At 39.4% G+C, this 14,236-nt stretch overlaps 1 protein-coding gene across 3 annotated transcripts in view; it reads right to left on the reverse strand.

Moving 5' to 3' along the window:
* LOC126328958 (inositol-3-phosphate synthase 1-A) overlaps positions 1-10,992 on the reverse strand; it is a 68,343-nt gene extending 57,351 nt beyond the window's left edge. Inside the window, exons 1-3 of one of the 3 annotated variants that reach the window (XM_049996083.1) lie at positions 10,895-10,992; positions 10,178-10,324; positions 8,648-8,820 (exon numbers count right to left, since the gene is read on the reverse strand). In XM_049996083.1, the coding sequence (XP_049852040.1) occupies positions 8,648-8,820; positions 10,178-10,297 (293 nt within the window). In that variant the 5' untranslated portion in view covers positions 10,298-10,324; positions 10,895-10,992. Of the gene's footprint in view, positions 1-8,647; positions 8,821-10,177; positions 10,325-10,594 lie in introns of all 3 variants that reach the window. The other 2 variants (XM_049996082.1, XM_049996084.1) reach the window with 2 other exon arrangements.
* Positions 10,993-14,236: the final 3,244 nt, after the last annotated feature.

Below are 14,236 nucleotides of genomic sequence, written 5' to 3' on the forward strand. Positions count from 1 at the left end.
GTTTAATAAATTCCTCCAAAACTGATTTGAGAGATCAAAGTCTTCCGTACAGTCTGCAATATACCAGTGCTTCATTCCCTGCTGGAATCCTGTATTGGGTTATTGTTGTAGGAGCCGGCAACCCTTGTAGAAGGAAAAAAACAAAACAGATTTTTAAATTATAACAACAGTTCCTCCACCTGTGTCATTTCTGTTCATATCAAAAACTTTTAATTTTTCATGAAATGCAGCCATAGCAGCATCCTGTGACCTCTTATAGAGTACATATCCTGTGCAACAATCTTCCCCATCCAGAATCTCCTTAGCACCAAAATTATCCACACTGACGGGTACTACCAAGCCTCCATCCCATTCTTGAATGCATGCAATATTATCTCTCACAAAACATTGTCTTCAGTAATTATCACTATCCTCCACTATACACAATCTGTCACTTGGTTAGTCAAGCTCCACATTTTACCCACAGTGACTTTCTGACGCTACTCTACACAGCCATGCAAATTAACGTCTCAGCATTATTGTTCACAGTTTAACTGGATTATCCTGTAAACTAGTCACCCCTTGCAACAAATCAACATTGAATACAGCTTCGCCTTAACAAAATGTTTTCTCACTAAGCTCCAATACACATTGTTGAAGGTCAATTATGGCTTGATGTTGATGCAGAAAGTCAAACTATTGGATCACTCTGTAGCCCTCGCTTATGTGAGACACCACTTTCACACGTGGCCAAAATTTCGTTGTCTCAAACGAAAAATTCATCATTACCAACCTCAATGGTAGTGTATCACTATCCCCTACTCCATACAACATGTAATGCAGTGGATTCTAATGCCTCCTACCTACTAACTCTGCTGAGACCAGTGAAGGGAACGCCTGTGTCCAGTAAAACTATTTCCCTACCATCACACCCACTTTGGGACCATCTTGCAATCATATCCGTTTCCACTGCACTTCAGCATTCGTTTTTACTGCATTTATCCTCACTGATAACTCCTTCTGGCAGCTCTGGGGTGCCCTCTTAAGTTTAATGGGTGTTTCTTACTCCCCGGTTCACTCCTTCCATTATCCCTATTAAATCATGATTCCATGCCATCACTATTACCTTTCTATGGCTGAAAGCACTGCCACTGCACATGCCCTGTACATGGTGGTGGCCAAAGGGCTCAGTGGAAACACTGCTGACATTTAAGTATGCTTTATTCAACTTCAGTATATGCCCTGTCATGGTGAAGCAGAAGATGCCCCACTCTGTTGCTATGTTGATCCTGGCAGATTCTGATGTACAGGCACAGGTTCTGATGTACAGGCAAAGCTTCTTTTCTGCTGAGATGATGCATAGTCCCTCTGCATTGCTGATGACCCCTCTGTAGGCCACAGGTATAAATTCAACGGCACACTACTTAATTGGTGTGGCATCTGGAGTGGCCCTCAGCCCCGTACACATTAACAGTGGAAGTGCTTGGAGACAGCTGAGCATAGGATTCAACATGCTGCCCCCTGGCAAGAGCCTGACGGCAGTTGGCACTAAGTCCCATAGAGAACTCTGGAGAGCTACAAGGAAAGACAGCGCTTTGGCTGTGCTGTGGCACTTAGTTATATGAGGAACGCAATTTTGGCGGTGGCTGGTGCAGTCCAATCCTGAACCTATGGTTGCTGCTGGCAATGGCCAGTTGTCTCGTGTCTGGTGTGACCCTGGTGTGGTGATGGTGGTGGTGGTAAAAGGGGAGGATGACTCCAGTGCACAAGAGTCTCACTGCCTCAAAATTCAGACATATTTACACTGCTATGAGGCTCATTTGTTTCAATAAACATGACCTAATCATGTAGCCCATAACAAAAGACTTGCCATGGTCTGATAATACTGACCAGCCTGCTACTGTTATTAGCACTGCGTGGAGAAGTTTTCCTCTCATACCACTGCACAGTGCAGTTTTCCTCTAGTGCAGCTAGCCTAATCTTGCAGTCCCCTTATGTGCTTGTTAATATGACCCACATTGTCAGACTGTGGCTGCTAATACAATACTTCACAACAGCTTTCTAACCACTTCTTATCACTTTTAAGACAGTGTAGCTATACTATAAAATGATTATAAAGGTGGTGAGCCTTTCAAATTCTGTATTCACTCTTAATGATGTTCCTTGCATTTGTTGCAACTTCACTTGCCCATTCTTTAACATATCTTTTAATTTAATGTACAGTAACACTTTGCAAGTAACAGTAGTCTTTGGTTTAACTGAACGGATGCATGTTTGAACTTTTACAGGGTACCTGGCCAGTTCTTTTGACTTTATCAGAAGCTGTATTTTAATTGACGTAATGATCTCAATAATACGTGCCCTAATGCAAACTTTTTACTGAATCAAGAAGGGTATCACTTCTTCAAAAGACACTATTTATGAGGCACACAGACTGTGGGACAATTTTCATTTCATTTCAATTTAACTATCTTCTTTGTTCAATATATATTCTGACATCCATACTTATTCTGGAGAGAAATGATCTAATGATAACAGTGAGGAGAAGCCAAGTGTGATATTAAAGAGTCTACTAGTTCTGCCTATCATCTCAGAGCTCAACAGAAACTGGTTCTGACAAAGCCACAGAATTACTAAGGCACATTTTCTCCAGGACTCACAAGTAATTCATTTTCACAAACTTGTGGGGAGAATAATTATCTTCCAAACTCATCAGCTCTTATTCGTTGCAACCCTATTTGATTAGTGCTTGTTATTTGGTCTTCATTTGAGATGGGCTGCCTTACTTGAAAACTCCCTCTTGTTGACTATGAGAGAACGTCGTCATATGTCAACAGTGCATTGGCCCAGTATCAAAATGTCCGGAAGTACCTGTACAACAGATATCCGTTTCACTGAACTGAAAAGGAAGATCTTGTCCTAAACACTGGAAAATCACTGGATCCCATGGGGTTTTTTCCCCTATTGTACTGCATGAAGTCAATGATGTATGAAACCACCAGGAAAAACTGGTTTCCGTTATGAATAGTTACTATAAGAATACAATGTTGCTGTGAGGTGCAAGTTGCTCATGCCAATAAAAAGTAAATAATCTCCAAAAATTAATTCCATACTTCCAAGTACAGTAATCAGTTTAGTATAGGCACCCTTTATGATGTAAGGAATATCATTGGATCAGCAGCAAAGCTAGCTAAGATTTACGACATTCACAGAGAATCCAAATATAAAACAACTAATACTAGGTATGTGTGTCCTACAGGTTCAGATTACAATGACTACTGACTAAAATGGCTATGACAACATACAGCAATGATCTAATTCCAAATTCACTGCCATCAGATATCAAAACCAGGTGCTAACAATACTTATTTTAAAAACTATGTTGGATTGTGGGTTTGAATAACAGTTCTTTAAGAAATGTAAAGTTAACTCTACAGACATGCCTCAAAATATTCTATAACCTCATTATCATAACCCTTAAGGAATGGCACACAATATTGTAACATTACAACTGGTATACGAAGTTGGAAACATCCGGGGCTTCAAGAGCATAAATAATGTTATACGGCAAAAATTCTATGTTGCAATATTATTGTATTCAAGTTTTAAACTCTTCCAAAATTTTATGAACTTTCTAAGCTTTTGTAATGTCAATTTTAACATTAACACCACAAATAGTATTTTTTTTTTTCCTTCTTTCCATGGCCAACTGATATATATTTATTAGTTCTGACAAATTTAAACTTTTCCACATTGTTTTGTGTTTTAATTCCTAATCGGAAATGTTCTTTATTGAAGAAATCATTACATATTGTAACCATACAACTGACATTTTTAACACTCTTCATGTGGAAACTTTTTGTTTTCATTTCGTTACATCTTGAGCACTTTGTACACCTTTCCTTCTAGTTTCTTTCATTGTTCACATTTCTGTTTGTAACCTGAAGCTCTTTGCCATCAACATATTTTTACATCTTGCTCGCAGTTTCTGTCTGATATATTTGGGTAAGGATGTCACTGCTCTCTTGTGTATAACTGTAGTATTAGCTGAACTATTTTTGTATGAATAATCTTCCTGGCGTATTATCATCTCATTATTTCTGGTTCATATCAATAGAAAACTTATTCCAGAAATATCACAGGACATGGAAAAATATTGCACAGTGCCAATATCTTGTTTTATTAACAGGGAATATGTGGCACACATTTCATCCAATGTATTGATTCCTTTTTTTATGGAATTTTACACTGAGATAATTTCAGGCTTCTTTTTCTGCCACGTGCTGTCATATTTTATTACTGAGGTGCATAGATGAAATATCACATTCCTGTTTTTCTCGGCACATAAGAGAAAACAGTCAAATCCTTTTGATATCCAAAGAAGCTGCTGTTTACTTCAAATTGCTCCACATTCACAAATTCATGAGGAAGTTTTATTTTTACAATAGTTGCAACCAAACTAAGTTTCCTCTTCATTAGCTCTCTACATATGCTGGAACTAGTAAAACAATTGTCTGCCATTATATTATAACTATTTCCCTCAACTGTCTTGCCAGACAATTACCACATTTTGTGGCGAGTTTTGAACACTGTATGGCGAATCTGGCTGTTTTCTGATGTATATCTCCATAGTAAGGGTGTACCAAGACCTGACATCATAAGAGTATTAACATTTTCAAACCACATTTTGATGGCTTACTTAGTATATAGGATGAATCGTCAAACTTGCACTGCAAATATTGCAGAAATGGAAAATGCTATTAATATGCGGTTTTCATAGAAAGAACTGGTAGTCAGGGGCTTGTATTGTTTGCCAATTAATAGATTGTAATAATACTTAGAAAGTGTATTTTTGTGCTAAGATACACTTCTTTAAACAGAACAATGCCACTTGACATTAACAAACTAAATAATTCATAAAAGTAGGGTAAATGTCAGTGGTGTTTGTTGCAGAACTAATACAAGTCTTTTACAAGACGCCATATTTCAAAAAGTTCCCACACTGGCACTCGTTTGGGCCATTCAAGCTACACAATTGCTAGGAATGATGTTATGTTAGCTTACAATATGCTTGTGGAATGTGAATTATTTGTAAGTGTGTGACAGTCCAAGCAGTAGGTCTTGAGTATACGGTGGGATTTACCAATGCAGAATAAGCTAACACGCTCATGCGGTGTGGACAGTATGGGAAGAATGCAGTTTGTTGTTCTGTGGTGTATGCAGTAAGATATCCCAATAGATGTCAACCATCTCAGCAATTATTTATCAGCCTCTTGAACCAGCCACATTACAGTAGTATTATAAAAGAAGAAACCAAGTGTCAATAGAAAAGGGGGAAATTACTTTCTTGCTGCTTATGCAGTTGATCCACATGTTAACTCCCATGCAATCGCAAGTGGAAATGGTGTGAGTTAGGAAAGTGTCCTATGTATCCTCCATTGACATTGGTTCCATCCCTGTCCTTCAAGATCAGTATGGAAATGATTATAGGATATATGTTAACTTCTGTAGATGTGTGTTAAGACAGTATTTGTTTAGTGATGAAGCCACATTTCCTAATCATGGCCAGGTAAACCAGTGAAACATGCACTATTGGTCTGCTGACAATCTCCTTTGGCTTCATAACGTGGAACGTCAGTGTCCATTGAGTGTAAGCTTGTGGTGTGGGATAGTTGTACCATTAGCCCATACACCAATTTTCATAGATGGAACACGAAAGGTGCACAAGTATTGCAACTTCCTAACACACCATCTTACATGGATGCTGGAAGAAATTCCTCTGCTGACTGGGAAGAACCTGTGGTACCAAAATGATGACTGCCCAGGCCCATAGTGCACGAAGTACTACAGCATGTCTTCAAGAATTGCTTCCAAATTGTTGGACTGGATGCAGAGGGCCTGTACCTTGACCAGCCTGTTCCTTGGATTTGACCCATGTAGACTTTTGAGTGGGGAAAGCTGAAAGATGATGTCTACAAGAACAAGAACATGACACTCGATGGTATGCAATGACATACTGTTGCAGCCTGCTCGACCATCACTGGTGAAATACTAGTACGTATGCAGCAGTCATTCGATACCAAACTGGTGCTGGTGGTCAGTTTGAACACAACCTGTGATGGTCAACTGTCTTGTTATTGGTCAAAATCTACATAATTAGTATATGCAGTCGTGTTGTTCTTTATTGTGTGCTACCACAGGAATTGTACGTACAAGTGTTGCAGTGGGAATTTTTCAAAATGCGATACCTAGTAAATGAATATCACTAGAATCCTGCAACAAACATAACTGACATTTTGATATAAACTAATTTTAGTTTGTTAATGTCAGTAGGCATTGTTCCATTAAAAAAAAAGTATGGTTGTACAAAAAATACACTTTCTCAGTATTATTACGACCCGTTGATTGGCTAACAATAAGAGCCCATCACTACCAACCCACTATGTGAAAAACACACATCAACAGCACTTTCCATTTTTGCAATATTTGTGGTTCACATCTTAGGTGATTCACCCTGTATATAAGCAAAAAATTCACTTCTTCCTGGAAGCGACTAACTGTTCATCCACAATAGCATATACAGATAACGTGAAGTTCTTCTTACAGTTTTCCTGAAACAGAGCAAAATTTCTCTAATAGGTGTAAGTTTAGCTACTTTCTTTTCTTGTGCTTCATCTGAATTCATCAAATCATATAAAAACTCGTCAGTGTGAAATATCTGAATACCAAAACAAATTTGTGATCCACAAGTCCTTTACGCTCCTACGTCTAGAGCAGAAAAAATCAAAGTTAGTAACCCAGACAAAGCCTTTGTTTTCGGGCAAAATTACCGTAAGCACTTTTTCACCCATTTTGTTGCTTTGTCCTCTACAATGTAGAAATTGTTATTTTCAAAACTTGTTTGATTAGCACCACCATCTTTCTGTATCAGTTTCATGTTCCAGTTATTTCACTCATCTGGTAATTCTGAACCTGATTTATCATTTTTCTTCACTATAATGTCAACTAGTCTGTTTCATTCTTCATTTTCTTGATACATACACTTATTGTAGATTTAAGTTGTTACTATACAGTGGCAGAAAGCACACTGACTCCAAGACGTTTCTTTCACTTGGAAAGCAGTTAGAATAGGAGTACCAGACAACATTGAGTTCACTTAATATAACAGAAATGCGACACAATGGAATGGCCACAAATTTAAAAACTGGACACTTCGTATTATTTTTATTGTTGTTACATTAGGACTGGCATGGATCGTCCTGAACACCCTAGTGTATGTTTTTGGCAATTTGGCAACAATAACTGAAATTTAATATATTCCAATTTAATTATTTACATAGCTGTTAAATAGAAAGCTAACAGGAATTTTACACAATTATCAAAATGTAAACTAATAATTGAAGTTTTTTAATTTTTATATGTGTGGTGTTCACAGTACCCCCGCCCCCACCCCCCAAAAAAATAAATAAATTTAAAAAAATCTCTAGAGGGTTAATAGTCCCAGTATCTATTCTGATACTGGCAGTCTTCACATTTTTGATAGCTTACTAAAAACAATAGGCTAGTGGAAAAAGCTAACAACTGTGGACTGGAGTATTTGGTGAGGATTGGAACATAAAATGAATACTAACTGCTGTGAATAGTATACTTCCTGGTTTTCTGATGAGTTGTTCCCATTTAATATACAATATTTTGATGATTGGTCCAGCTGTCTTCTTCAGATTGTGTGTGTTGCCATTACGTCTATCTGCTGCCTGGACTAAATTAGGCAGTGAGTTTTTAGTGTTATAATGCCATGACATGAGAACCAATACTTCTAACTGGTTGGGTCCAGGCAGTGAGTGCAAATAACAGCAACACTCTCAGCACTTTACGACAACTGGGCAGGATGTTTAAGTATGGTGCATAAAACAGAAACAGTCTGTCAGAACACCCAGAAGCACACCACTAATCAATCATGCAGAGAGAGCTTCCAAAATGCCCCTGCCCACAAACAAGACACTACACTTAAAATGGCACACATAAATTACCTCATGGTAAAAATTATTGCTGTTGCTGCTGATTTTACCAGTCTACAGCAGTAATTTCTACTAATGGAAACAAATCTAGACACTTCACGAAATGGAAGAAATACAAGCATGAGAAAGAGTTAATTTGCAGTTATCTACACTGTTTGGTGCATGGTCGGCAAAAGTAACACTAATACTCATGCACAAAGTGCTCACCCTTCTGAAAACTTAATACACAGGCCCATTATCCTTAACAATTGTAATTTCAGAACTTACCATGAAACCCCTATAACAGGTACTTTATAGCAAATCATATGTTGTACTTTATGCATAGAATCTGCACTGCTGAAGGCTGTCCCACAATGTGCACAAACAGTTTAAGTTTTGATGGAACTGAAGAAGAATTGGCATTCAATTTTACACAAGTACGAAGTATTTAACACTACAATCTAGAAGTCAACTCGCACAAAATTTCAACATCGAAAACAATGACAGAACGCAACATTTATTGCCATTACATACGCTGGTGAAGTGAAAGGTTTGTGGCTTCTGACGGCTACAGGGAACATTGTTGAAGTCTTACAGCATGTCGCAGTTAAAGTTCTACGGTACCAAGAAGCAAAGAGAACTGGCACACCAAACAGACATTACCAACATACCAGTTTGCAGTTTGTTTTCCATCCTTAGTTTCCCATGCCAAATGTAGTTTGTTGGCAAGAAGAGCAGCTGTTATTGTTGAACCATTATTCCCTCCCCAGCCGACCAGCATCATACCTAATTTTGGAACCTTACGCTTTGTGCGAATGTGAAGAGTTTTTGAAACCGGTGTTGCCTAAAAAAAATAAAACAGGTATGAATAAATAGTGTGAGGGTAATTTCTCTACTAACTTCAATACACAAGAAAAATTTTAAACACTTAATTGACTTAGCAATATTTCAGAACAAAAAAGCAACCAGCTTAGCTAATTTTAAGTTTTCCTGGAGTATGTAATGTTGCTTACACACCCAAATCTTTTTAGCACACAACTGTTAAGGAAATCTAAAGGGCACACACTCATTGCAACACAAAATACAAGAATGTTGTAACACCACCAATGTAACTAACATTGACCTACTTTCAGTCAAAAGCCACTCACAAATGTCCAGACAACTTTACTCATTCTCTCTTTTATAGCAATTTCCCTCAAACAAATTAAACACACTTAACTCCGAATAACAAGATCACAACTGAAAACTGAGCTTATCACAATTTAAGATATTGATATGAGAATCAATATATCAATAATTCCATATAATCTTCACAGATGCCAGTACTTTTCCCCCCTCTCATTTTCTGCCTTCAGTCACATACATGCAACTTATTTCTAGAAATCTAAACCTTTACATTCCAACAATAATAAACTTTATTAGATTATTTTTATACATATTTAAAAAAAGGATTAGTTTCAATGTGCATTATTTGCAAGCGCTAAGCTTTAGTAGAAACAGAATGGTTCTATCAGGTGAATGTGAATCACTAAACCTTTGAAGCAAGCTTTTGGAGTGAAAAGCAAAATGCCCATCATATACATATTAAATTCGTGAATAACTTTATGCACTTGATAGCTTGTTGACTGTTAATGTGACATACCAGAGAAAATATGCCTCACTACAGTTCCAATGCAAGCTTAGGCCTATAGTAAAATTTGTTCCACTGTTCCAAAATACAACATACAATTGTAGGCACACCATTCAGACATATATACTAACATCTTTATTGACAAAATTCTTCAAACTGTTATGAAATGAGCTGCTGCTGCTTCTCTCATTTACGTTAGTCATCCGTTCTACATCCCACAATAAGTGTGAATTATAAAGGTACTTATTTTTTTCCTGAGGCCGTTATTTATACTTCGACTGTTTCCATAAAAAAACATATTGGTATAAAAATTACTATTAAGTTGTAGCCAGACATCAGTGGTCAAACGTAATAGCACATCAAACTGAATTTTTATTTATATTTTACCACTGGTCCTATACAAATTATATAACAGAATGCACAGTAATTTAGCCGTGATCGTGGTTAATTTTAAATTTACAATTCTTAACAACAATGTTACTAATTACCAATATCTCTCTCTTAGACCTAGAAAAATTTTATTGTAAGCATTACTATCACCCAATCTGTCAGAATCAGCTGTTCCACATACCACATGCACGCCACGCTCCATCTTAACTTTTGTTGTCTGATATTCATAATCTGCTTCTATATACTCTTCTGTATAATTCACGTTTTTTGCTTTCACGCAGACTGCTTCACCGGACGCCATCCGTGAAATTCAGCAGAGCCCTTCACCCTGCAATACAACAAAAAAAATTCCACTTAATCACAATGTATCTACTTTTCATTAACTATACTTCAAACTTTAACTGCGAAACGACAATTTTGAATATCCATCAACATTTTTCCCTATAAATCAACATAAATGATAAAATATCATTGGCCGTCGCAAATTATTAACGCGAAAAAAATCAGCATGATCAGCTTGGTATGGCTTTAGCAACAACCTCGGTTTTCTTTTATAACCTACGCAAAGGAACGCAAAACGCTGTTACGTTACACATACAGATTATTATAACAACAGCTAACAACATTTACTGCACCAGATATTTGCCAGCAACACCCTGTCCTGCTCAACAACCGCAAAACTTTCACACACCACCCCACCCAACGGCACCAACCCCTAAGACACTTCTAGAAATCCTGAGTCAGGTCCGGATTGGAAGGGCAAAGTAAACAATTCTCGCCCTGTTACGAGGCTCGGAACGACAGAGCGCGCCCTCTTCAAACAGCACAGAAAACGGAACTATTGAAACCACAACACCAAGCACATAAAACCACAGTATAATACTTGTAAGGGCAATACCATACAAGTGACTTATCGCATCACGAAACCGCTTCGTATTTCCAGCATTGTTGGTGGAGATGAGGGAGTTTCTCAAAAACAAAACAAAAATGTCCTTTGTTGTATTTAAACGTGCTATGAAAAATTAAGCTGTTTCTTGTTGTATTGTTGATTGAATTTATTTAAACTTAAGGGTAGGTCTTTTTTCGGGTTCATAAACATTTTATTTTTATCTGTTATTACTTTTAAGTTATAATTTCATGTACTGATACGTTCCATGACCTTCGAGATTTGCTCCTCAGTTTGGCCCAACGGAACTTCACGTGAAAATAAAATAAAATAAAAAATGGCCGAAGTCGTTTCACGAACAATTTTGTTGTAAATGATTAGATGACATCAACTAATTTCGTACACGTAATACAATATTCCGCTTCAGCGTGGTTAAATCTCTGATCGAGAACTTTAAGTAGTGGAACAATAACCTGTCTGGCAAGGAACTAACCTTGAAAAGAACAATCCCTGTACCCATATGAAATAATGTAAGAGAACTCTCAAATATTTTAGTCAGGGTTTGAGGACACGAATATGAGCCCCATTCTTCTTTAAAATGTTGCAGCGATTTGACCACGACCCCATTTTTACCCCGTTTCATTCCCCTACAGTGATGTATGACGTTATTATCACAAAACAAGAAATCAGAGACAGCGTCTCATTACTATAACGACAGTATAATGAATATATGCAGCTTTTCGCTGAACGTATTTTCTTCTTCTTTACCATTTCTCGTGCTTCCCGTGGTTCGTCATTCAGCATGTTATACGTGTTTCGGCAATGTTTAGTAGTAGTAGTAGTAGTAGCAGTAGAGTAAATCTCATGTTCAAACGTGAGAACGTTTTCTAGATGTTTGTGTAATGTGTAACCCTAGATCACGTGATCTAGGGTGTAACTGAAGGGGTATATGGGACCAGCGCGTATTTGTTTTGTTGGATGTGTGTGTGTGTGTGTGTGTGTGTGGAGGAGGGGGGGGGGGGGGGGGGGCACTTGGAAACCACATCCCCTTATCGAATCCTTACAGACAATACACATAAATGGGACTGTTTGTGTTGTAGTTTCGAAAGATCGTAAGTTGAATAAATTGGAACTATCGAATGTAGATTATTTGAACCAAACAATTGATTCAAACACATTATGCAAACATTACATTCTTCGTCTTCAAAACTGAAGCCGAGTATGTACGTTTAGCATCTTGCGAAATAATTACGATGTGGCAGAGGTATACCTATGTTACCACTAGAACACTGAAACTTTTGACGCCCTTGGACCAGCGGAAAAGGGTCATATGGCCTCTAATCAGATTTGGATTGAAACTCCGTAACATGACTAATGTAAACTCTATACTACACTCCTGGAAATGGAAAAAAGGACACATTGACACCGGTGTGTCAGACCCACCATACTTGCTCCGGACACTGCGAGAGGGCTGTACAAGCAATGATCACACGCACGGCACAGCGGACACACCAGGAACCGCGGTGTTGGCCGTCGAATGGCGCTAGCTGCGCAGCATTTGTGCACCGCCGCCGTCAGTGTCAGCCAGTTTGCGGTGGCATACGGAGCTCCATCGCAGTCTTTAACACTGGTAGCATGCCGCGATAGCGTGGACGTGAACCGTATGTGCAGTTGACGGACTTTGAGCGAGGGCGTATAGTGGGCATGCGGGAGGCCGGGTGGACGTACCGCCGAATTGCTCAACACGTGGGGCGTGAGGTCTCCACAGTACATCGATGTTGTCGCCAGTGGTCGGCGGAAGGTGCACGTGCCCGTCGACCTGGGACCGGACCGCAGCGACGCACGGATGCACGCCAAGACCGTAGGATCCTACGCAGTGCCGTAGGGGACCGCACCGCCACTTCCCAGCAAATTAGGGACACTGTTGCTCCTGGGGTATCGGCGAGGACCATTCGCAACCGTCTCCATGAAGCTGGGCTACGGTCCCGCACACCGTTAGGCCGTCTTCCGCTCACGCCCCAACATCGTGCAGCCCGCCTCCAGTGGTGTCGCGACAGGCGTGAATGGAGGGACGAATGGAGACGTGTCGTCTTCAACGATGAGAGTCGCTTCTGCCTTGGTGCCAATGATGGTCGTATGCGTGTTTGGCGCTGTGCAGGTGAGCGCCACAATCAGGACTGCATACGACCGAGGCACACAGGGCCAACACCCGGCATCATGGTGTGGGGAGCGATCTCCTACACTGGCCGTACACCTCTGGTGATCGTCGAGGGGACACTGAATAGTGCATGGTACATCCAAACCGTCATCGAACACATCGTTCTACCATTCCTAGACCGGCAAGGGAACTTGCTGTTCCAACAGGACAATGCACGTCCGCATGTATCCCGTGCCACCCAACGTGCTCTAGAAGGTGTAAGTCAACTACCCTGGCCAGCAAGATCTCCGGATCTGTCCCCCATTGAGCGTGTTTGGGACTGGATGAAGCGTCGTCTCACGCGGTCTTGTCCAACTGAGGCGCCAGGTGGAAATGGCATGGCAAGCCGTTCCACAGGACTACATCCAGCATCTCTACGATCGTCTCCATGGGAGAATAGCAGCCTGCATTGCTGCGAAAGGTGGATATACACTGTACTAGTGCCGACATTGTGCATGCTCTGTTGCCTGTGTCTATGTGCCTGTGGTTCTGTCAGTGTGATCATGTGATGTATCTGACCCCAGGAATGTGTCAATAAAGTTTCCCCTTCCTGGGACAATGAATTCACGGTGTTCTTATTTCAATTTCCAGGAGTGTATTTTCCATTAATCTGTACGTCAATACACATTTCAGCAAAGGTTTATCTCAGACTTCTAACACTTTCACAGTTTCAGATTAATTTTTTGGATACGTATCATGTCTACCCCGAAATTTGACGTATTTCTAAAGTCTCTATTATTTCAGTTGTTTATAAAAAATATTGTTTCCGAGTTAATTTCAACAGACGCTGTTCTCCTCCAGGCAATACCCGATCTCGCTAAATTTGAGCAGCTCATTGGTGCGTTTTCGGTAGATGGCTTTTTTTTTTTGCATTTATCACAGATGTCACTGGTCTTTTTCCTTCGTACATTCCAATTTGCAATTCTGTTGCTTTTTTTTATTTGTGCGGTCATACAGTCATTTCTTAGACAATCTTTCTCACTGTTGTTCTGCTCTTTGTTGTCTGTTCGTGAATTCATTTACCAGCTAAAGAATGAACGCCTCCTTATTCAAATCATTTTAGTTATAGACAATACATGCGTTTATTCCTGCCATAATATCTAGCTTAGTCTGCGATCTCCTAAAAGCAGCCGTAGCTAAGTATATATGCATTATTT

This window comes from Schistocerca gregaria, chromosome 2 (assembly GCF_023897955.1).
Source record: "Schistocerca gregaria isolate iqSchGreg1 chromosome 2, iqSchGreg1.2, whole genome shotgun sequence".
Taxonomy (NCBI): Eukaryota; Metazoa; Arthropoda; class Insecta; order Orthoptera; family Acrididae; genus Schistocerca; species Schistocerca gregaria.